The sequence below is a fragment of the Thermobia domestica genome, chromosome 7, assembly GCF_964235325.1.
Source record: "Thermobia domestica chromosome 7, izTheDome1.hap1.1, whole genome shotgun sequence".
In the NCBI taxonomy this organism is placed as follows: domain Eukaryota; kingdom Metazoa; phylum Arthropoda; class Insecta; order Zygentoma; family Lepismatidae; genus Thermobia; species Thermobia domestica.
The window spans coordinates 278,777,596-278,802,752 of record NC_137460.1 but is presented as its reverse complement, the minus strand read 5'-3'; the positions used below and the strand labels follow the sequence as shown (position 1 = coordinate 278,802,752).

At 34.5% G+C, this 25,157-nt stretch overlaps 1 protein-coding gene across 1 annotated transcript in view; it reads left to right on the top strand.

The window, feature by feature from the left end:
• The first annotated feature begins 991 nt into the window (after nucleotides 1–991).
• LOC145690955 (uncharacterized) overlaps nucleotides 992–25,157 on the top strand; it is a 58,260-nt gene continuing 34,094 nt past the window's right edge. Inside the window, exon 1 of the mRNA XM_081766422.1 lies at nucleotides 992–1,555. Coding sequence (XP_081622548.1) covers nucleotides 1,194–1,555 — 362 coding nt within the window. The 5' untranslated portion in view covers nucleotides 992–1,193. The remainder of the gene's footprint in view (nucleotides 1,556–25,157) is intronic.

The following is a 25,157-nucleotide window of genomic DNA, read 5'->3' as shown; positions in this document are numbered from 1 at the left end:
TAATATTTGGCATAATTTGAATGAAATTCGTCGTGTGTGTCCCCCTCCAAATATACAGAGCAATGGGCGCTCTTGCGTAGTACTATATACCTAGGTACATGCTAGAAATTACAGAAGGTTATTCGCTTTATACCCAACCATTTTCGATTCGGTGCTGCCACCTGGCGTATCATACTGGAATTATGGTCACCTTCAAGGGCAGTGTTTGTCTGACCTGGAATATTAGCAGACACAGTTAAAGATGCTTTTATCATGGAATCTGGAAAGTCCTCAAACTTTCCCTTCTATTCTTTGAAATATTTGTAAGAGATTTATGACCCCGTTACCTGAAAATCAACGTTGCTACTTCCCTCTATTGTCCCTTTCTTTTATCTACCATTCATTGTTTTTTTAATGCTGAATTTTGTTGTTTATGAAAGGTTACGGAAGTACGGCAACATTGAAGAGAATGACAGCGCACGTGCTGCTTAAGATCAGCCCTGGATTGTGTGGGGGGAAATGTGTAGTGTTTGGGGCAAGAGATCTCTAAGTTTGTCTCCAATAGTTACAGTAGGTGCGTGAGTGATGGTAGTGACTGTTATCAAATGGCACCGAAAATCAACGTCTTATTCCACGAGACGCTTACACATACACACAAAAACCACAACCAGTTATTGTTCCCAAGTGAAAAAATTGTGTTCAAATATGAAATTGTTCGCATTAACTATCTTAAGTCGCGGCACAAGTCAGAATCAAAAGTAGCATTTGAAGCAATAATAGCACGTGTATTAAATAAAATCAGTATACGCAACGGGAGTTCGACAGTCAATCAAACCGCAATGGCGTACAGAAATACAGGTTTTGCTATTCCCGCTAAAACGATAAAGATGGATGGATACCTTCTGAAAAACGAGAATAGCGGTATGTGAGAGTGAGCTACACTAGCGACAAAAGATCTCACTTGGACGAAATATGAACTAAAGAAGTATACATCCGGGTTCCATTTCACTTTCCTCCGGCTGCTGCAAAAACAAACAAACAATTGCCTAGAGAGCGATAGTGGCTAAGGAAATAAGGATCTGCAGAAGAAGATGATTTTAAATATAAAGTTGCTTTTGTGAACGTTCTTGTAAATCATTTCATTAAGACTGGCAACATAAAATATAAGGGAAGTATAAGAACAGTGTTATATTCTTATTATATTTCAATTCACAATGGCTGGTGAGGCGTCTGTTAAGTTGGAATTGATGTGCAAAGAAGAAATTGCTTTTGACTTACCTCAGGAAGATCCACTCGAAGGGAAAGGGTGGACATACGAACTGATGACTGACAAGAAAGAGTTAATATTATCCACAACGGAAGGAGAGGTAACAATGGACAAGGATACAGCTATGTGTTCTTTGGATGTGAAACTAAACGTTGATAGGGTGAAATCAGAATTAGTAGAAGAAGATCCTGAATTTGAAAGAAATATAGAAACGCCTAGAAAAATAGTGGTTCAGGAGACTTGCGCGTCGTACTCTAATGATTTCCAACAATTAACAACAAAAAGTTTAAATTCACTTCGCTCAGAAAGGTAATGTTCAATTTTTCATATACTAGTTGGGTCAGATTGTTAATACGGTTACATGCGTTCGGAAAGCTTGTTGGCTAAAAGCAATACTTCACGAGAAATATTTAGATATGAAAGATATCTCGAACGTAAGTTAGTAACCTACAATTAGGAAATTGCAAGGCACAGATAGATAAGCTGTATACCATATAAAAATAAGATCGATACGACTAATACAAATCTTATGCAGTTTAGATCTTGATAAACTAATTATTGATCACACACTTCTCACTAATTGTTGCACATATTTAAGATATGGGTGCTCGACAATATTGTTTTATTTATATAGAGACTTATGTATAATAAGAAATCGTGAGAATGGTATATATCCTAATATTTTGCAAATTTAAACGTGGAATGTATTATATTGGAACAAGAACTATGGACGTTTGTGTTTTTATTTAGAATTTAGCTCAAATGTGTCTAGCCTCATTTTTCCCGAGGGCTTTGAAAAACATTAGTAAAATACAAGAGAAAGAATATTTTAACCATCAATGGATGTTCGTTAATTGTAGAGGTCCATACATTAAACCATTTCATAGCTGCACTCATTTCTTTCAAGGAAGTCGACTTTTTACATTCCCAGGAATCATTTCTAGAGTATGGACCTAAATTTCTCAATAAATAATCACTTTAGGGGCTTAGTGAACATACGATATGTGAATTATTGTACAAACAACGCTAACCAGCATGTGCAAGATGGCCGGTAAAAATAAGATTGCTATGCAGATTAGGGTATTACGCAGAATATTGGTAAACGAGGATAGCGCAAAATTCTGTATTTAGGATAAACTTACATGTCTTACGTGTTGAATGTGTTCTTCTACGTTCCTAAGTATTTTGTAGGTAACATCTGAAATGCTTTCTTTGCTTGTATATTTGTGTTCCAAATTAACACTATATATTAGGTAACTAATTCCTTAGTTATATGAATTCCTTCCTTCCCAAACGTTTTTCTAGATTTGTGTCATGATTTGCACATTGAATTTTGATATTTCATTTCGCTGACAGTGGTAACTAGCTACCGTAACACGGGGTTACTTTGCACATTGGGCATTACTTCCCAAAAAATATGAAAAGAGATTCAGTCATCTGTTAGTAAAACCCTGAACTGTAAACAGATTGGTGGTAGTTCATATTTTTCTCACTGGGTGTCTCTGTACAGTCATATGGTACTATGTTACTGTGGCGTCACATATTCTGTCTGCTTGTATGTGTGGAATGCGGAGAGCGGGTAATTGAATTTTGGTTTCATGGCGTCGATAGTGGCAACTATTCTACAACCAACTTTACTGAATAGATAACTTAGTTCTTTTCAGTTTTAGTAGTTTAACAAATTTGGATTTGTGCTTTTTACAATTTAGAAATTTATAAGAACATCCCTAGGTGGAGACTACAAAGAAAGTTTGAATTCTTTCTATTTCAAGCGCTTTCCATTTCGATTTTTTTTTCTTTTTTGCGCTGCTCTGAGCCTATCGTAGAAGTATGTATTCGACATCTAGCTATTCTTAGTAGAAGAGTCAAGTAGCTCGCGAGCTTTTTCTTTTTCTTTTTTTTTTAATGAAGAAGGAAGTATTAATGTTTGTACTGACAAACAATGAAAGACATTTTGATCGTAGCTTTAAAGTTGTTAAAAAAATCGTGATCAGAACGGCTCCTACTCTGCGGATGGTATAATTTGAGAACGTTTCATTTCTTTTAGCCGAGTGAAATAAATTGAGATCTTATTTGAATATATAAAGGAAAGTAAGAATATCTCAGGTACAAACCATGAAAAAATTCCTAACCATTCTATTTTTAACATCTTTCAAGCTTTAACAGCTATTGCCAGTTATTGCGCTTCTAACTGCAGTGAATGTGAGTTAAATAAATTTTGTTACTCTGCTTTTAGATTTTAGATAAAGTGAGAATGGCCATAGATACAAGTCCCGCAGGATTTTTTTTTTTTTTTTTTATTTAAGAACAGTTTTGGAATAGAAGATTAAGAATAGATTTATCAATACAAAATACCTATGCAAAGTATCTCTTTTGACAAAATAGAATCTTAATATGTTTTAAAAATGTGCCCGACGTCGGTTTCTTCTTTTTGGGTTCCCTTTAAAGGGGGGTTGTCATTATGACTACAAATCGATTTCTAAGTAACGTTAGTTTCAATTTTTGTTATGGAGCAGCAACATTTTATCAGATAATGTTCTCGTTGTACTGTTGAAAAGGGTATTTTATAAACGACTTTTCGTTCTTCTGCATAGAAATGTAAAACTTCTGTATAGATCATCATTATTATTTAGATTCATTTCAGAACGATGTTAAATCAAATTTCATTGTGGGTTAATGAGATGTACTCATAAAATGCAAGCGAAGCGTTATTTATTTATTTAGAAATTAGCCCTTTTAGAGTCCAGAATAAGAATATCATAAATATGATATTATTAAGTACATCCCGCCTTTCGAACAAAATTTCTTAGTATGATAGAAAACTACATCGTATAAGCTGCATTTCATTCTTGAATGTAGGTTTACATTAGTAAAGCACGATGGTGGTTGAGTCCAAGTTTTTATGAGACAAAGATTTAAACTGCTTTAAGAAAAATTATTTTCCACTTTAATTATATTTCTTACACGGGGGAATATATTCTATGATCCGATCGAAAGTGCAGGAACGTGAGTGTAAAACGAACCAAGACAGACGAAAGGTTATGGAGCTAATGGTTTATAGTTTACTTGTGTATCAGTTTTCTGATATATTTTGTGTTTCCACGTATTTTCCCTTTCTTTAATTTACACTTTTCTCAATTTTTAAGTTTTTTTCACGCCATTTTAGACTAAATTCCACCAAGATATGAGTTTTCTATCATTTTGTCAGAATGTATTGATAGCTTTTCCCATAGTTCATACTGCCTTTCTGGACAGGTCTATATTTTTTCTCTTAAAGTTGTAAACGCTGAGCTATTCCATATAAAATCAGGAAGTTCACGAGTGAAGCCTTAAAAATTAAAGTTAGATTTTATGTTTCAAAGGAAATTGACGTTTTTTTGATTTGCACTTGCTGATGGCTCAGATCTCATAGGATACAGGCTTGGGTTCTGACACGATTGGATCGTGTTCCTATTCGGGAAAGCCATTCTTACGACCGGTAGGTTTCGTGTCTTGTCTGGTACGCCTATCTGGTGACTTCACTGGGTATGATTCTTTCATTCGGACATTAAATATTTTCGTTTATAGTGAGTCTGATGGATGAAACGGAATGTGAAACTCTTTTCTGTATAGTAGTGGTTAGAGATTGTGGGAAGAATTGCACCAGATCACCAGTTAAGATGGGTTGGATACAAGCTGATATATGCGCGTACCCACCCTTGGTGACACGCCCATTCAGCATCGACACAATTTCTACAACACCAAGTAAAATATTCTTACCGTTCCAGTTGTGATTTGCGTATGAAACTGGTATGAAACAACTGAAACAAAATACATATATGAAACAGATTTACTTAAGCACAAACATTATACATGTAGCATACATACTTACTTCTGTATTTTGATTAATATGAATATTATTGATACCTTTTGAAGTTTTCTATTTTAGATTTTTCCTTTTATTATTTTAACATATTAAATTTAAGCCCATGAATTTTTATTGGAGAATAAAAAAAATAAAAAAAAAAGAATTTCGAAATATTAATTTAGAATTATACGCTATGTCGACGAAGCCGGCTCATTGCGTAACAAGAAACATGATTCCTTTGCACATATTGCTCACTGAACACTAATTCACACAACACTTGTATTTTGGAGGTTTCAGAAGAAGGAGGGGGGGGGGTCAGTGGATTTTTTTGGAGGGCAATCCTTTAGATTCTTCTTCCCATTTTTGAATGGATCTTAGACTTTCTTGATTAGCTCCAATTTCCATTGTCCGGCTGGGTAGTCGACCGTGAACTTACTTTTGGTGCCACTGATTAACAATCTAAGAAGTAAATTTATCCCTTGTCTTACCTACATTACTTTATCACGAATATAAGTAAAATTCAATAATAGGTTTGGTATTTGTTCTTGAGTAGCGACATTTGCAAGGAACTGAGACAACGTGGTTTTCCTTAATCTCAGATAAGTTAAGTTGTTTTAATGCATTTTCGTTGAAATTCACTTTAACTTACGTAGGTAACGAAATAACATAAGTTCCACAATTCACTAATACATATTTTAGCACAATAACATAAATGATGACCAAATTATCGATGGATTTCCGTGGTAAGTTGTTCACATCTTTTCTTTTCGATGGCGTCCATTCGTACAATAGTTCTCGCGCCTTCCCTTTCTAGAGTATGTATGCTTACGCTTGCGATGACAGAGAGAAATTTTAATAATATCTATACGAAATGTTCTTTACAAGGAATATATATATCAAAAGGTGTTATAAGTATTCACCATTAGAATTATATATTTAAAGTATTAAAAATAGTAAACATATTCTTCGATTAAACTAGATTTTAAGGGACTGTTTCTTTATAAAGTCACAGCCACGTCTCATTCCTTTGTGCGATGAACAAAAGATACAAGTCACCGTCCACACAGTACTGCCAACTCATTGAAAAAGATAAAACTAACAAAGTTTGCCCTGTACAAATTTTGCCCAGAAATCCAAATTGAAAAGTTGAATATAATACAACTCAAAGATATGGTAGTCACATAGATTGATTATTTGATCTCTGTGGATTCAAACTTCAGAAAAACGATCATATGGCATTTCATATATTTGACCCAAAACCGTTGCTTGTAGGAAGCGCAAACCGTTGACCGCTAGGTTAGTCCGACGGTGATTTCTTCCGACGTTTGGTCTACCATGCAGTAACATGTTTAATCACATAAGGTATTTAATCTTCTAGTATAAGAATTACAGGAACCCTGACCTGTAAAAATTTTCATCGTCTCTTTGTTTAGTTCCCTTTTCCCTTTTTTAATTTTAGTAGTCGGTATACTTTTTTCAATTTGTCATCTCTTGGTTAATTTTTACCATGATATGCATTTTCTGTTGATGATTGCGTTTAGCTACATAATAGGAATTGTTCCAAATATTTCTTAAATGTTCACTTATTTCTCTTTAATCCAATTTTTTATCACTTTTCCATGTCAGCTAACCACTAACATTTAAGAAGACTGGCGTTCTAAGAAATAGTAGCTCATTCCTCCAGTTGAATTCTTTCAGTTTATGTCTGATAGCTGGACACCGAACATGGCAACAAGCATGCCCCGAAATATGACATGCCAGTATATTTCTCCAATTGGAGTAAGAAAGAATGAATATTTCGCCATCACTTAGAGACGCACTAGATAGATTTGATAAACTACATTCACGTTGTATTCTAAGGTATGAAAATTAATGCAAACAAAATGAATATAACAATATGCATCATGCTAAGACAGAAAGCATGGACAGGACAACGAAATTTTAACTTTTAAGAATAGCAAGTCTGCATTTCCCATCCTTTTGTTTTTGGTTTTTCTCTTTCCTTTAAGGAATATACCGCTTTTAGTTCCAATAGCGAACATAACTTACCATGCTTAACTCCCTGAAAAACAAACTGTAGTTCCAGGCTGCCATTCGAACGAAGATTGATTAGAATGAGTCTTACACGCTGTCGAATTGGGTGCACAATCTAAGGCTTATTCTCAAATCAGCCATAAAACTCCACACTGCCATATAGTGGCCCCCGGTTCCATTTCAAGTTTTAGTTTATGTACGGTTTATAAATGTTTATGGGTTAACATCTGGCCTCAGAAAAAAAAAAGATCAAGGTCAGGCAAATTTAATCCACTATCTTCAGAAGTTACTGTTAAGTGTACATATATGTAGGATCAATCGAGGATTTCCATTGAGAAAAGCTAAAATATCTAAGATAGAAGCACTTTGAATGTGGTCTTGGCGCACAATGTTGCGTATATCATAGACCGAAAGAAAAAGAAATGAACAAGGACTAAGGGTTGCTAATGAAGGACAACAGATCATGAAAATAATAGGAAAAAGAAGAAACACTATGCTTTGCCATCTTATTCGGCACTCTGATGTGATCACCAAGCTGATAGCGGGAAATGCAATAGAAATACCAGGAAGAAGAACACCAAGGATACAACGTATAGACAGTTACGAAGAAGAGACGTTATCAAGTTTTAAAACTGATCTTCCACGGTAGAGAAGAGTTTCAAAACTTCCATGTTGCCCACCTATCTATTGTTGGGGTGAACAGGATGAAATCAACGATTTAAAGATTGGTTTCCCTAATTTACTATATTCACACTAGTTCTTTAAGGATAATTAGAACGTTGATTTCATAAATCTACGAAGCCAGTTGTACCTCTTGAAGGAGGTGTGCTCACCAATAATCCATGCGGGAATGACATTTCTTAGGTTTGTTATGTAATGTTCGGGCAGCGTAAATAAAACTTCGAAAATAATATTCGCAACCTATCGCATGAATACGTCGGAACTAGGTCGTGTTATTTTTTGAAATAAACCGCGTTCAAGTATCGGCAGGTACAAGCTATATCTTGCTCTCAAAGCACATTATATTGTTAATAATAATATGTTTTCTGCATTTCTTGTAGATATCTTAAATTTTATTTTCCAGTGGTTAGTGGAGGCTAGTGTTGGTGAAATATCTTTACACTTCTATTTCTTTCTTTTAACTGCGTGGATTATTCTTGTGGCCATGAAATCCTTTTTCCTGTCGTTGTTAGAATCTTGTAAATATATTCGGAAAGTTCATATAGATTTTCGCTTTTTTCCCAAAAGTTTACACATCCTTCTCTCTCTCTGTCATTTGTTTATTGCGTTTATCCCAACTTTGCTACGGCAAATCACGATTTCTTTTGTACCTACATTGTGTCATAAACCGAAACTGGGGAGAACGGTTGACAAAACATAGATACCGTAAAAATGGAAAAGTGAACAAATGATCAAATTAATCTCAGGCATTAACAAACTAAAATTATCATGTGCAAATCACAAAACCTTGTTAAACTTTACAGAAAATATGATAATACCAAATATAATTCATACAAATTGAAGAACATCAAAAGGTTACAAATGATAAAGTAGCTTTTACTGTATATATTTTCGGCCGTTTTAACTTCTTTTATTTCCCCTTTTATCTTTTATTATTTTCGGTATTGTCGAAGTATCTTGTTATTTTATTTTCGGGTTTGTCACACAAAACTGAAATTAGAAACGATTGTTAGGATTAAACAGTGGAGTGCATTGTTCTAAAGTAAACTCATGTTATACTCTTATGAGTGCTCCAATTGTACGGATTGAGCTTCGCAAGCTAAATCGCCGTTTGCATACGTGAGATCCAATTTTTTGTTTGTTTATCATCAGTAGTTGTACGATATTTTCATACGCCTCCGTGTAAAATAATTTTTTCTAATATTGTGCAAAAATCAGCAGTGAAGTGACTAGTACATATGTGTTAGCACCCTAACATTCGTTTGTAATCTCAGTTTTGTGACAAATTCTGGCTCCATATCATTGAAAAGGAAGGAGTAATTGTGCCTGCTTGAACGATCGCTTATTACTATCTGCAGAGGACTCCAGCGGACCCTTGGGATAATCCGACGTGGAACGCCTGAGATCCTATTAACTGCAACGCCTCTGAAGGAGTTGACCGGTCGAAGATTATTGTGATTGAGTGAAATCTTACTTTATCAATTGTGCCACACAGTACAGTATTAAAAGAAAATAAAATAAGATAAAAGTGGAAATAAAAAAAGTTAACACGGCCGAAAATATATACAGTAAAAGCTACTTTTTCATTTGTAACTTTTTGATGTTCTTTTAATTTGTGTAAATTACATTCAGTATTATCACATTTTCTGCACAGTTTAACAAGGTTTTATGATTTGCACCAGAAGATAATTTTAGTTTGTTAATATCTGAAATTAATTTGATCATTTGCTCACTTTTCCCTTTTTACGGTATCTATGCTTTGTCTACCGTTCTCCCCAGCTTCGGTTTATGACACAACGTATGTACGGAAGAAATCGTGATTTGCCGTAGCAAAGCTAGGATAAACGCAACACAGAACTGAGAGAGAGAAAGAATATGTAAACTTTTGGAAAACCTGCGAAAATCATTATGAACGTTACGATTATATTTACAAGGTTCTAACAACAACAAAAATCACGATTTTATGGCCACAGGAATAACCCACACAGTTAAAAGAAAGAAATAGAAGTGTAATGTGTGACGCTGAATCCAAAAATATGGTTACATTGCTCTTTATTAAAGGAATTGAAAAGATCAGTTTGAATTAATATGCATTTTAAAAGACATTTTTCTCTCTTGCCTTGCTGCAAACTACTAACAGAGAAAGGAAATACATAAAATTTTCTGAAGGTGACTGATGTTGCTATTGCTGCGCAATTTTGTAGGAAGTTTATTTGTCGAAGAATACTCATAATCATCATACAGGATACACTGATCATGATTTTGACAACGTGACGCCGCATTAATAAGCGGAAATTGGTTAAATAGTTAAGAATCTATAGATAAATCTAGAAATCATGCTATGGAATTCTTCCGGCTGTGACAGTATATGTGTGTACATGTGTGTCACGCCACGTATTCTGGGTGCGGCAGTCTCTAAGAACCAATCAGAATCCAAAGGGGCAATAAGTTTCCATATTTGTGGAGATGATAAAACGGATGAACTGATTGATACGAGGTTTGGGTGTGCCCTCAAAAAATAATATAAAAGAACCTCAAGGTCTCAAACGTTTGTTCAGAATTTCCGAGGTCCAGAGGTTCGAGACGTCGGTTGTGAGCAGACAGAATCATCGTCAAAGTTTCTAACAGTTACAAGAATAGTACCATAAGGTATGTATAAGCCCTTGTTGCATCATAAAATTCAAGTTTAGAAATGTCATGCAGTACTTCAAAATGAATTGTCTACCTACTGTAAAACTTTCAAGGTTAAGAACTGTTGTCGCATATCCGTATATCATCTTCTAATCGATCTATATTAAAATAGATAACTATTATATGAACTATCAGATATCAAATAACTCTTGTGAGTTACTTAATTAAATGTTGTTGTATATTACCATTTTAGTTATGTAATAAACTTACTTTTTAGAAATAATGTTGTCATTCCCCTAGATTAATCCACTTTTCCTATGAAAATCATGGTGTAATTTAATTCTATTTCATTTGTGACATCCGCTACGGAAATAGCGTGAGCAGTTCTCTCATGAATGTAGAATAAAACGAGCTAAATAATTAAAAAGAGTATGCACATCGTCACAAATGGGGGCTCGTCCAAAGCTTTTCCTCTTTTTTCATTTTTCGGGACGAAAAATTTTGTTGTGCTGCTATGACATCTTTCCTTTTCTATTCTGTGTCTTATGTTTATATTTTGGTATTTTTTTCATAGTGCATGGTAATTTAAGTGAATTATGTAAGTTGTCGCATTATTACAATTGTGTTATTGTGGATTCTAATGGCAATTTGTGATCTGATTATATTGCTCATAGTGAAATACCCCCATGATTTTTTTTGATTAGTGAAAACAAAAAAATAGTGAAAACAGTAATTCTAAATGTCTTTCCATTGGTCCCCCTTTTTCAAACCTAAGAAACCTCCACCAAAATTTCATATTTGGTATATTGCAAAATCGGGTGAAGCAAATTGCAAATATTGTAGGAAATCTCTTGGTCAGAAAACCGCGCTCACGAAGGCCTTGCGTTCCGAGTTATGTCCCATGGCACAGGAAGCCACCGATTTGCCAGTGCAGCAGGCCAGTTTGCCAGTAGCCAGTTCGCCTACTTGAACCGCGTATAAATCATCCACAGCAGTATAGTTTATTGGATCCTGTGGATAGGCAACCGATAACACAAACTCAGCGTTATAAAGAAAATTTAGCTAAGTTTGAAAAAACTTGTAATAAAATGCCATCCTTGACTCCTTTGGACAGTACACAATATAAACCACGAAACGAACGATTTTCCTTAAGCCAGAACAACTGACTAACCCTTCTAATGAAGGTGCAGTTAGTTCTTCCGAAGAATCCCCTGGCATTATGACGAGTGATTTTGAGTTTGACCCTAAATTAGCGTCAACACCTTTAAAGAAAGAAGAACAGCAGCAAATAGTTGAGGATGAAGTTTATTTTCCATTTGATATACCACCTCACGTGAACTAAAACCCTTGGAGGGTCAACTCCCAGAAAATTCACCACGAGAATTATGTAAGTATGATTTCGACGACGAAATTAAACAACTGGCGAAGAAGGAACTCTATCAGGAAAAGACTGCACGTGACGTACTAACACCAAGTCCTTTTTCATATGACTCAGGCGAAGAACTTAAAGAGTTTATAAATGAAGAACCTTGTGTTGAGAATCTAAGTTTTCCTAAATATCCGCAAGTTGCTTCTCACCCTCCTCAAGTGAAATATTCCCCCACTGCCGATAACGCACTTGCATTTTTGTTATATAATAATATTAGGCAAGAAATTTTAAATAATCATGAAGTGAAGACTCCCTCAGAGGATTCATTACCCTTGGACGAGAATAAGGCAATAGAAGTTAATTTACCCCTCCGAAAGAACCCCAAGTAGAAAATAGACAAAATCTTGATGAATCAAGTGCAAGAGAAGAAAATGGAGATCGAGTAGCCAGTGTACCAGTATTGAAATTGCCGAAATTTAAAGGAAGTCCAAAAGAATCTGTTACTAGATTCCTTGATGAATATCACACCATAGTCGAGAAATATGATCATAATTTGGCAAACTATTTGAAGAAATATGTGTTTACTTCTCCAGAAGGTTGGTCTCTATTTGTTAGAACTGCTTGTTACGCTTATAATACTGCTAGACACGAACACCATCCTTATTCTCCTTTTAAATTGGTGTTTGGTAGAAAGGCTGTATTAGGTATCGAACTCGAGACACCATGTTGGACCCTGTATGGGAAACCCGTGAAAAAGAATCTTAGTCGTATAAGAAAGCTAGCTCAAAAGACCTTAATTCGTCAGCAGTAAAAACAAAAGCCAAAAAAATGATAAGTGTAGAAAAGCCCATACGTAAAAGGAAAATGATTTAGTCCTCATTAGAAATTTGGCAACTAAGCCGGGGTTGTTTCTTAAATGTAAACGAGGAAGATAGTTAATGTTGAAAGAATGAAGTTATCCAAGTTCTCTACTTCCAAACCTGATCGATTTTGTTCGATCATCTTACACGCAAGGTCTAATTAAAATATGTTAATTTAATAAGTTATCGCGGTAGGCGTAGGAACTTCTAACGTGAAATTCAATGTTGATGCAGGCTTTCTGAAAGAAATGTTATGTTAATAAATAAATAAATAAATAAATAAATAGGTACCTAACCAATTAAGTAAATACATCTATGTGTATTGGAAGGAATAAATAGAGAAAAGAGTAGTATATCGAAATACAAGATAGTTTAAATCCATATATGGTCGGAAACCCTGCTACAAGAGAATAAAAAGCAAAAGATAATACATAAATAAATAAATATACAACTAAGGAATTAATTTGATTTCCTTACGTAGGTATTACATTCCTGGTGTTGACACACAGACCGATGGCCAGACAGACAGACAGACAAAAAGGAAACACCAAGAGAAAGAAGACGAGAGAAGTGGATAGATGTACAAAAGTTAAATTCTATTTATTAAAAGTAAAACTTCCGTTAGAAGGATTGAAAATCGCATTAATGAGAATATTAAAAAGAGAATAAGAATATATTAAGAGAATAAGAATATAAAAGAGAATAAGAAATAAAAAAAATAGGATACGCCTTCGTATTTTATAGGTCCAGATAGGCTTTTGCCTTCGCAGCCTCCGCTAAGCTTGGTGAACCATTGCCTTATTGGCAAGACGGAATAAAACACCTCATGAACGTTTTCGAATTAAGTATGCAGTTCTAAGGGTATGTACTAAACTAGATTTTAATATGAGTGGAAACGACATGCATATGAAAAGGTTTGGACCCCCGTGCTTTGGAAATTATCTTTACTCGTGTGCCAGGTTGTGTGTAAATGAAGTTAAGAGATTACTTAAATTGTGTGAATCTGCTAAGGTTCAAGCAGGTTTACGTGCCGTCTCTGATGCTCCCTTGGAGCTCCATAATGTGTAATATAGTCAACCAAAGTTAAAATCAATCGACAGAGTGTATTGATAAATCGTGGAGAACAATGATACTTTAATAATAAGGGTCGTGCTAAAAGAGGTTATTATAATAATAGAGGTCAGCCGCATAATAGAAGGACGACATTCTAGAAGACGCCTTAATAGGGAGAGACAGAACAATAATGTGTGTAGAACTTAAAATGTAGAAATTCCTAATAATGCCCAAATCTCAAGTGGATATTGGTACCCCACTCCCCTCACTTTCAAGAATTCGACAAATTTGAATTTTGTAAATAAAATTCATGCAGGACATATCTTTAGAAACAATTCGATCCACTAGACCTTAATTATTAACACTGTACATAAGATAACCTCCATAATCTGGAAAAAAGGCACAAGAAAACAAAACAACACAAATCATATATTATATTCATTTAGAATATATGAAGAAGCATGAATAAGTTCATAAGTTAGGTTAAGATTGCCTTCGATTACGGGATATTACTCCCCGCCACCAATCTATAACAGAATCTAGAGTGTATGATTCGAGAGTACTATTCAAAAGACATCCGTGCACAAAAACTAGTGCAATGCGAATGTTTAATTCAATTATGTTTAATTCATGTGGCAACAGTGTAATCTTCAATATGTATATATAGTAGGCTTGCTATCAATAAATGTATGTATATGTCAATATACATGTACTATATGTAAATCATTGTAATCATTTAGCCTGTGCACCTACTGTGCAGACTCAACTCGACATTGTGTTATTTGTACACACCAGTTGTTAGAGTACAGAACTATATATTGGAATTAAAATGTTAATGTTATCTGTTACAACGGTAATTATTAATTGCTTGTAAATTAGAAACGCACTTCCTTATTATACCATACGTCTCTATCCCAAGTATGCGAGCTTAGCTAAGTTGTTCTCTCACTGTTCTATTTTATGCGACAGGAAATAAGATGCTTTAATGCGTACTTTTTCGCTTTAAGTGTTCTTATGTTCTTCAACAGTAAATGGACAGTATAAATTCAATAAAGGAATAGAATATTATGTATATAATCTCATCCAATGAATAGAATATCCTGTATATAAAATCATTTCATGGCATTGTATGTACCCTTATTCGTATTCGTTAGCTTAGTATAAGTTGATCTTTAGTTAAGTTAGTTAATATATATATAGTCATACCTTACTCACTAGTCACTCTCATTTTTATGTTATGTGTAAATATAGGTTATAAATTTTAAATACACTGACGACCTTCTTATTCAAGTAGTAGCCTACTACCTTTATAAGCAGATACAATTCATTATTAGTATTCTATTAGTAATTAATTCCATAATTCTATTAGCATTATTTTACTCTAGAACATTATATAATGAAGCAGTGAGAACGTAGTTGTCATTAAAAAACTAAGACAAGAAAAGAACACGAGCGACAACAATCTTAATTTTGTATAATCATGTTTTGCTTCGTTTTATTGATAAGGTCTCTATTAATTGCCATTGGTCGTAAGTAATTACGTCTTGTTTTGTTTGTATTATTGCAATGCAACATCATAGTATATTCTATATAAAGTATTATAGCTACACACATTATTGAATTACAAATATTGCAAATAAATGACAATTCACAATTCACCATTTGCGTGAGCACTATAGGTAGCCCCGAAATACCTGTGTACCCCCCTCTTAATTTTTTTTTGATTGGCATGAATGTAGGTATAGTACTCTGTTACGAAGCTAGGACGACTTCTTTCCCCTTTTTTCCGGTCTATTTCCGGCCTGATCCTGCAACGTTCTGTACCCTTTTTAAAGGTCTCTCTCTAAGCAAGTATATGTTTTGTTATGTATTTCATATTTATTAAATAAAATATTGTTATATACTTCATATTTGTTAAATCAAATATTGTTTCTTTTGTCAACGATCTTACTTCAAAACAGTATTATCTACTATTATGTAATAATGTTCTCTAGCATACTTTCTGCATTCCGGAAGTAAGTTATCTACTTCCTTACTCAACTGTTATCAGCACACACTCTTAGTTCTACTATTGGAATTAGGTCAAGTTGAATAGCAGCAGCCTTACCAATAAGTTTTCATACAATACTAATAATAATAACAATGATAAAATACATATAATTTGTACTGTCATCTAAGTTAAATAGTAATACTAATGAGCATATATAAGCTATTCACTTTTCGATTCCCCGTATAAATTACCATCGATCCCTACTTACTTAAATTCGTTACGTTCAATTGAAGAATGTACATGTTACATAACAATTGCCCTCATTACTCTTCCTATAACAGTTATTGTATATAACAAGTATTACTTCCTATAACAAGTATTATTTGAATACCTTCTTCTAATACCACTACTTCCATTACGACCACTTGCATAGCTTCCTGTGCGTATTTCTTGTGCACTCAATATTTGTTACGCTCCCTCCTTATACTAGTAAGACTTTCTAATCGTTGTAACTACCATTTACTATTGCAAAGAATTTTATTTTTCTTTACTCCAAATACTTTTTCCTTTTAATTTTGTTTCCTTACTATAAGTTAGTTTTTTTACTACTTGCTATATCTATATAAATATTTATCAACATTGCGTTAGGAAATTCTGCATATATTATTGTATTTCATATCAGTCTTTTAGTTAAGTGGAGAATTACCTTATTAATTATTTATTAGTTATTTAAATCTTTTAATTGAAAATGGTATATTATAAACTAATCGTGTTCTATTCTATTTTCATGGATCTAATTGACTTCTGAGTGCGAGTTCTATTCCTTGAAAAATGGAAGGATGCCTAACACGAATAAAATTTGGAAATTCCCCTAACCCCTTTGGAAATAATTTGGACATCCTTACTGTATTTCGGACAACAGACTACAACTTCAGGAAGTAATCATCCCTAATGGTGTATAGTGGCGTATTTCAGTGGCGTATTTCATTCAAAACGTGGCATTATATTCAAGTGTTAGAGTATTATAATATGTGGTATTATACTATATCAGAATATAGTTTCTACTTACCACTTGACACTTTTCCCATGGTAATCCATAGGTAGGATGCTGAAGTAAATCACGCCGACGCGATTATAATATTTCCAAAACGATTTAAATCCCTAACTACCCGTAGTATTAAACACAATTTTATGTTTTATTAAGAATTGTTGCACTTGCATTTAATATGCATTTCTTACTTAAACAACACTCACACAAACACTTACATTACGATCACTTCGCGACTCTCAAGAATAAGAGTAACTACGATGTGCATGTCAATCCGCGAATTACCAACGTTTGACTACGTGGTCACAAGCTTTGCATAATACAAAATATCCGGCATCCACCCATCCGCTGTATTAAGACACCTATTACTTTCCTTATATGATGTATGGTGCCATCCTTAGAGCATCAACTCGAATAAGGAGTATCCAACCCGACACCTTTATTTGTGAATTATGAAAACTCAGTAACACTCACAATTAAGCCCCTGATTCTTGTGGGTTCCAACAGTAAAAACAAAAGGGAATATAGCATTACTTCTTATTCAGTTGAAAATTTTGTAAACGTTTTCCTTGCTGAATTGGCACACGCTTCCTGTCTATGCAAATTATAGACAGTAAACAGGAAATGCCTGCGGTTTTTGCCTAAACTAAGATTGCGAATAATCGCCAGTGGCACTATACTTTAATGCCAGCGAGAAGTTAATAAAATGTGAATGATTAAAATTATATAATTGGCTAAATTCGATATACCTGACAACTCACCCAGACCTCTAGCGGAAGTAAAAACCACTAGGTGTGGAGGTTCCAAATCTAACTAAGTATTGGTTCAATTCTCCGAAGTCCCCGAATAATAAACAACAAGAAATCCTTTTCCTTCCTCGCTCCTTTTGAATACACCTGTAAACTTTTAAAACGCACAAAAGAGGAGAAAGGAAAGAGAAGAAATCACCCCTTTTACTCTATGTAATGGGAGCACTCGTAACGAAACAGGGTTTTAATATTATAGTTTCACCGACATGTAGACTCAAGGCGACTACAGGTCAACTCAATGTTAAACTTATATTGGTCTTGTTACTTTTGTCAAACAAGAAATATACAATGGAATAGTAAATTAACATTTAAAATTGTAGTATTAAAAACCTGCAAAATTCCAGTGACAATAGCCACCATGATTCTTCATGATCTTACATACTACGATTTCATTGTTTTAAAAAAAACTAATAAATGAATGGTAGTCAACAACAGTAATTCAGCCCCTCTTAGATATCTTGAATCTGTATGTAACCAAATCTCTACATTGCTATGCAACTACAGAGATTGACTTCTAAACCCCATTAATTGTTGTTGTTACCAATTACTCCCTTGGGGTGACTAAGTTATAAATATTCACTCATCTTTGTAAACAACGTAAGAAGGCTGATTTGCTACGTATTCTACCATAACCTATGCATTGGCGTCTTTTCTTTTCCATTCATGTTAGATTTTTTCTCTTCAATTTCCTAATGTCATTTAATTAGATGCCACAAATGCATCAATATCTTAACCAATTGTTGATGTTTCATTCATTCAATCACTTCATAAGCACAATATTGATAATAAAATCTATGTAATGTAATAGAATAATGCAAACTAATTGTGCTCCTGAGTACATTACATTGTTACTAATTATAACAATACTAATTCTTACTTACTTGTGTAGTGTTAAAATTTTAATGGGACCCTATTTCGTTGAGTATGAGATGGTACACATCTCACTAGATTGTAGTATTTAACATACGTAACCGTATATCAATGCTTACTTTTAATAAAGTTCAGAATTTGCCATTAGTGACACTACTGTACTAAAGAAACTGAATTCGAATCTGAGATAATGTTCTGAACACTACAAAATTATTGTTCGAGTGATAAACAAAACGGTTCTCTGTTATTGTTAAGTAGTCTAATTCACCCTCTCTCATTACTTTATTCTCTGTCCTTTTGCATATATTACAATTCCAATAAAATGTGGATGCTTGTCGTTAAGGTTTTTATGCAAGACTCTTTTAGTAATGAATCTTTAGAACTGAGGACTGTTAGTTGTTAATGAACATTATGTAGGTTGTTCTCCTGTTACATTCTTGCAAGTAGCATTTGTGAAAATAGAGAAAATTGACTTTTTATCTTTAGTGTAATATTCCATTCAAGTAACTTCTTGCAAATGTAGCATGTTCAATATGTTATTGACTTTTCAATTTTAATGTGGTAATTCATTCATGTAAAGTCTTGCAAATGTAGCATGTACAATATGTCATTGACTTTTCAACTTTAGTGTAATATTTCGTTCGAGTAACTTCTTGCAATTGTAGCATATTAAAATGTTGTTAATCTTTAACTTTGATATAGTACATGCTATATGCTATGTCAGACTAACATATAATTGTTAACTTGAAGCTACTTATACTTGATCACTTGTTCTTCCATTTAGCTGTGTTATTGACGGAACAGAGACACGTTCTCTGTTTTGTTGTACAGAAAAGGTGAAATGCGATTATGCTGACAACAGGCTCCTAATTATGTGCATGACCTATAATATTCTTCACTTGCAAAAGTTTTATATCTATATATATATATATAAATTCTTCTACGAGGACCACTCGGAAAGTAAGATACCCATGTTCCGATTCTAACGCTCGCTTGTTGGTAATTTTCGAGGTCGAAAATTATGAAGCAGTGGGAATGTGACGCTGAATCCAAAAATATGGTTACATTGCTCTTTATTAAAGGAATTGAAAAGATCAGTTTGAATTAATATGCATTTTAAAAGACATTTTTCTCTCTTGCCTTGCTGCAAACTACTAACAGAGAAAGGAAATACGTAAAACTTTCTGAAGGTGACTGATGTTGCTATTGCTGCGCAATTTTGTAGGAAGTTTACTTGTCGAAGACTACTCATAATCATCATACAGGATACACTAATCATGATTTTGACAACGTGACGCCGCATTAATAAGCGGAAATTGGTTAAATACTTAAGAATCTATAAATAAATCTAGAAATCATGCTATGGAATTCTTCCGGCTGTGACAGTACACGTGTGTACATGTGTGTCACGCCACGTATTCTGGGTGCGGCAGTCTCTAAGAGCCAATCAGAATCCAAAAGGGCAATCAGTTTCCATATCTGTGGAGATGATAAAACGGATGAACTGATTGATACGAGGTTTGGGTGTGCCCGCAAAAAAAATATAAAAGAACCTCAAGGTCTCAAACGTTTGTTCAGAATTTCCGAGGTCCAGAGGTTCGAGACGTCGGTTGTGAGCAGACAGAATCATCGTCAAAGTTTCTAACAGTTACAAGAATAGTACCATAAGCCCTTGTTGCATCATAAAATTCAAGTTTAGAAATGTCATGCAGTACTTCAAAATGAATTGTCTACCTACTGTAAAACTTTCAAGGTTAAGAACTGTTGTCGCATATCCGTATATCATCTTCTAATCGATCTATATTAAAATATATAACTATCATATGAACTATCAGATATCAAATAACTCTTGTGAGTTACTCAATTAAATGTTGTTCTATATTATCATTTTAGTTATGTAATAAACTTACTTTTTAGAAATAATGTTGTCATTTTCCTTGATTAATCCACTTTTCCCATGAAAATCATGGTGTAATTTAATTCTATTTCATTTGTGACATCCGCTACGGAAATAGCGTGAGCAGTTCTCTCATGAATGTAGAATAAAACGAGCTAAATAATTAAAAAGAGTCTGCACATCGTCACAAATGATATTTCACCAACACTAGCCTCCACTAAGCACTGGCCAATAAAATTTAAAATATCTACAAGGAAAGCAGAAAACAAATTATTATTAACAAAATAATGTGTTTTGAGAGTAAAATATAGCTTGTACCGGCCGATACTTGAACGCGTGTTCATGCGAGAGCTTGTAAATATTATTTTCGAAGATTTATTTACGCTGTCAAAACATTACCTAACAAAACTAAGAAAAGTCATTCCCGCCATGCCTTCTTTGTCTCAGCATGATGCATATTATTATATTAATTTTGTTTGTATTAATTTTCCTCTCTTAGAATTCAACGTGAATGTAGTTTATCAAATGTATCTAGTGCGTCTCTAAGTGATGGCGAAATATTCATTCTTTCTTGCTCCAATTGTAGAAATATACTGGCATGTCATATTTCGGGGCATGCGTGTTGCCATGTACGATGTCCAGCTATCAGACATAAACTGAAAGGATTCAATTGTAGGAAGGAGCTACTATTTCTCAGAACGCCAGTCTCCTTAAATGTTAGTGGTTAGCTGACATGGTAAAGTGATAAAAAATTGTATTAAAGAGAAATAAGTGAACGCTTAAGAAATATTTGGAACAATTCCTTTTATGTAGCTAAACGCAATCATCAAAAGAAAATGCATATCATGGTAAAAAATAATTATGAAAGGACAAATTGGAATAATATATACCGAACTTAAAATTAGGAAAGGGAAAAGAGATTTAAACAAAGAAACGATGGAAATGTTTATAGGTCATGGTTCCTATAATTCTTATACTAGAAGATTAAATACCGAATATAATTAAACATGTCACTTCATGGTAGACCAAACGCCGGAAGAAATCAGCGTCGGACTAACTTAGCGGCCAACGGTTTGCGCTTCCTACAAGCAACGGCTTTTAAGTCAAATATATGAAATGCCATATGATCGTTTTTCTGAAGTTTGAACCCACAGAGATCAAATAATCTATCTATGTGACTACTCTATCCTTGAATTTTTATTATATTCAACTTTTCAATTTGGATTTCAGGGTAAAATTTGTACATGTTTAAATATTTGGTCCTCTATCTATATTTTGTACATTTCAAGTTGGTAGCATTCTTATCCCGGATGTGTAGGCCTGAATCAGAAATATTCGATTAAACTTTTCTTTACAAACGTAAAAGTTATAAAATGGCCTTCTGGCAATTTTGATAACTCACTACGCTACCTGTGATTCGAGCAGGTGTGTGTCCAAACCTAGTAACTTATTATGGAATAGCTATCATTTCGCTGCGTTTAGTTATGGAGAAAGAAGTTAAGATGAATACTGTGTAGAAGTTGTGTCGTATACTGTATGATTACTGTATAGAAGCTGTACCGTATAAGAGATGTAAAGAGTATTTACCAACCATATCTTTTAAGATTTGTGTGTTTGTAAGATTGCTGAAGGCAATGGTTTCATGGTAAATTCAAGGTGAAAACATAATAGTGTCTGGAGAAAAGTAAGATCATTATGTCGTTTCATTACGTTTCTGTTTTTAAGTTTGTTAACCTTGAGATCTGCGCTTAAATACAATTACTATTAATGCGAATACATTTTACTAATCCTCTGGACTTTCCTGACTGGGTATATACTATTCATTTCACTCCGTTTGCTTGTTTGGAAATAGTTCCGCAGGTGTAAATTCTTTTTGCTAATGATTACACTAGGAAAGTAGTACCCGAATCTTGTGCTGGCATGTGATGATATTATTGCCACCTTGCATACAGTTTTGATATTTCGTGACTTTTCACGTCACACTCTGTTAAAATAAAAATTAATGGTTTAACAAATTCTTCATTACCATAAACAAGTAATAAAAATATCATTTAAATTACTTTGAGGGTTCTCATAGTACTTAGATACAAAATTCAAAATATGTATGTTGCATCCGTTAGTTCGCTCTAGTTCTGAAACTGAATTGTTGACCACGCGGAATTTACGTGGCATTTCACAGCAGGTGTTGACAATAAGTTACCTCTGGTTAACAAAAGAATGTCCTTGTAATCCACAAGGAGCGTAGCAGATTGGGTGTCGCGTAAGCGGGAGGTTGTACGGGTAGTAGGGAGTTGGAGAGGGGTAGGTTCCGAAGAAACCAGCAGGAGGCATGCGTTTTGCTGTGATCAAATAATATGAAACCATAGAATGTATTCGTTCGATTGTAACGTTATAATTAAATTTAATGTATTTTTCGTCACATTAGCCCAGGTCGAATACTAAGATAAGTCACCACTATCAGGCACCTTTAATTTATACGTATATTAGCAATAACTAGTGATTGCATGACTTTCAAATTAGACACATCACATTCACCACAACTACTTTTTATTATGTAATCTCTATTAATAAATACCAGTAGCCATAGCAAACCGATCTTATTGCTGTAACCACAAACAGAGACTATCTATCTAAAATCAACATATATTCTATATGTTTTTTCTTCTTCTTCTTAACAACAGATTGTACACTTTTAAGTAGTACCTTTCCCCAAGATAGCTACAAGAAAAATGAAAGGAATTCACAAATATATATCTTTGCATGATCTGAATTGGCATGTCATGAAATCAAAGAATACAGAAGAGAAAAGTTTCAGACCGTGCGTTTTCAGTGATGTCCTTAACAAAATCATTCAAAGTGTGACTAACCGGATTTCGAAACACGAAAACCTTTACCACGACTTTGTGTGTTTCGATCCAAGGCGGATTTCTGATTTAAAAGACGTACTACGCTCAAATGCAATGAACAAAATCTGTGTCATAGATGAAGGGGAAACTATCGAAGAACTAAAATTTTATGCAGATATTTAGTCCAAGACATCGCAAGGAAATGTTGTGAGTGAATATGATATTGAATATATAAGTAGTGATTATGAAGAGGAAGCATGTTAAAGCGATATTGAACCAGGGATGTAGGAAATCAAAGTAAACTTGCAAGTCCTGCCTTACTTGTGCGTTCAAAATTATATATGAATATCACATGTGTGCCTTATGTTATACATACCTCTTTAAAATGTGCAAGTTCCTCCTTACTATCCCTCTTACACATGTAGAGGGGAAGTTGTAAATAAGCTTTTCTTGAAACTGAATATTATAAAATAAGGATTAAGAGCGAACCTCGGAAAGACAACCTTCAATCGTTTATGTTAATGCAGTATGAAAGGGATATAATAAATAAAGTGAATAAAGATGTCTTAAATAATAAATTATGTCATGATAATGCAGAATTGAAAAATCTCTGATATAAGGTAAGGATGTCCTTCGTTCTTGTCATGTAAACAGATCAAAGTAATAAAAGTTAAATGCCATATATATATATATATATATATATGATGCACTGCCACTACATATATATATATATATAGAGTGACAGTGCATCAATAGTAATTAAGCTGTCTGAAACCAAAGTGAACTATCATAACTCCATTTTCGAACTGTCAACAAGTATGTATAAAACTGGAAACCCGGGATGTCAAATACCACAAAAAAGGTACATTGCCACATTTTTACATCACCTTTCCATGTGAGTTTATCCACCACTGTTACCAAAAGTGATAATTTATCACAAATTATGAAAAACTACAAAGTTTAACCTGGTTGCTGATAGTTTGAAAATGCATTTAGTTCACTGTTTTCACTGTGTTCACTGTTTCAGACAGCTCAATTGAGGTCCCCATAATAAAAGGGATCCAAGTTATACATGACGTTTCCAATAAGTTTTATTTATAATCGGAAAACCACTCTCCGGATCACAATATGCAAACTTTAAAAACCTCATCGCACTCCACTCGAGGGTATACTAATGAGTGAATTGTGTCGTGGTTATCCTCCCAGCTTATATACAGATGGTGATAAGAAAAATAAAAAAAAACTGTTGTAGGCAACACGTCAGATGTATGGGTTGGCAGTGATGTGGCACGTGAAGCGCCGGACCGATGGTGGTGGTGTGTTAGGTCGGTCTCCATACTACGTCAGGCGCAGTGGAACAGCAGTGTCCAGTGGCTGCCTCAGACGGAGGTACTGTAAAATGGGACACCTATCAGATTTTCAAAGAGGGCAAATTGTTGGTGCGCGGTTATTTGGAGTGAATGTGACGGCAGTGGCCACTATGTTAGGTGTGTCCCGTGGGACAGTGTCGAAGGTGATGACAGCCTACACAACACACGGGAAAACTACATCGGGGAAGCGAAATAAAATCATGATTGACAGGTCACGCCGGGTATTAAAGCGCATTGTCACCCAAAACCGTCGTGCCACTGCGGAGCAAGTGGAGGAGGAACTCAACCAGCACCCCCCACCCTGTTTCGACAATCACAGTCCGCTGCGAAATACATGACTTGAACTTAAAGGGTCGTGTTGCACGTGCCAAACCGCTCATCAGGGACCATTACGCTTTCACACGCCGCAAATGGTGCCGCGACCATGCAACTTGGACCGTTGAGGACTGGAAACCTGTGATATGGTCAAATGAGTCATCCTTCACCCTAATCGCAACCACGGGCCCTGTTTATGTGTGGAGAACACCCAAAGAAGCTTATGATCTGCAGTGTCTCCGCCCAACTGTGAAACATCTCGGCGGCTTGGTGATGCTGTGGGCCTATGGT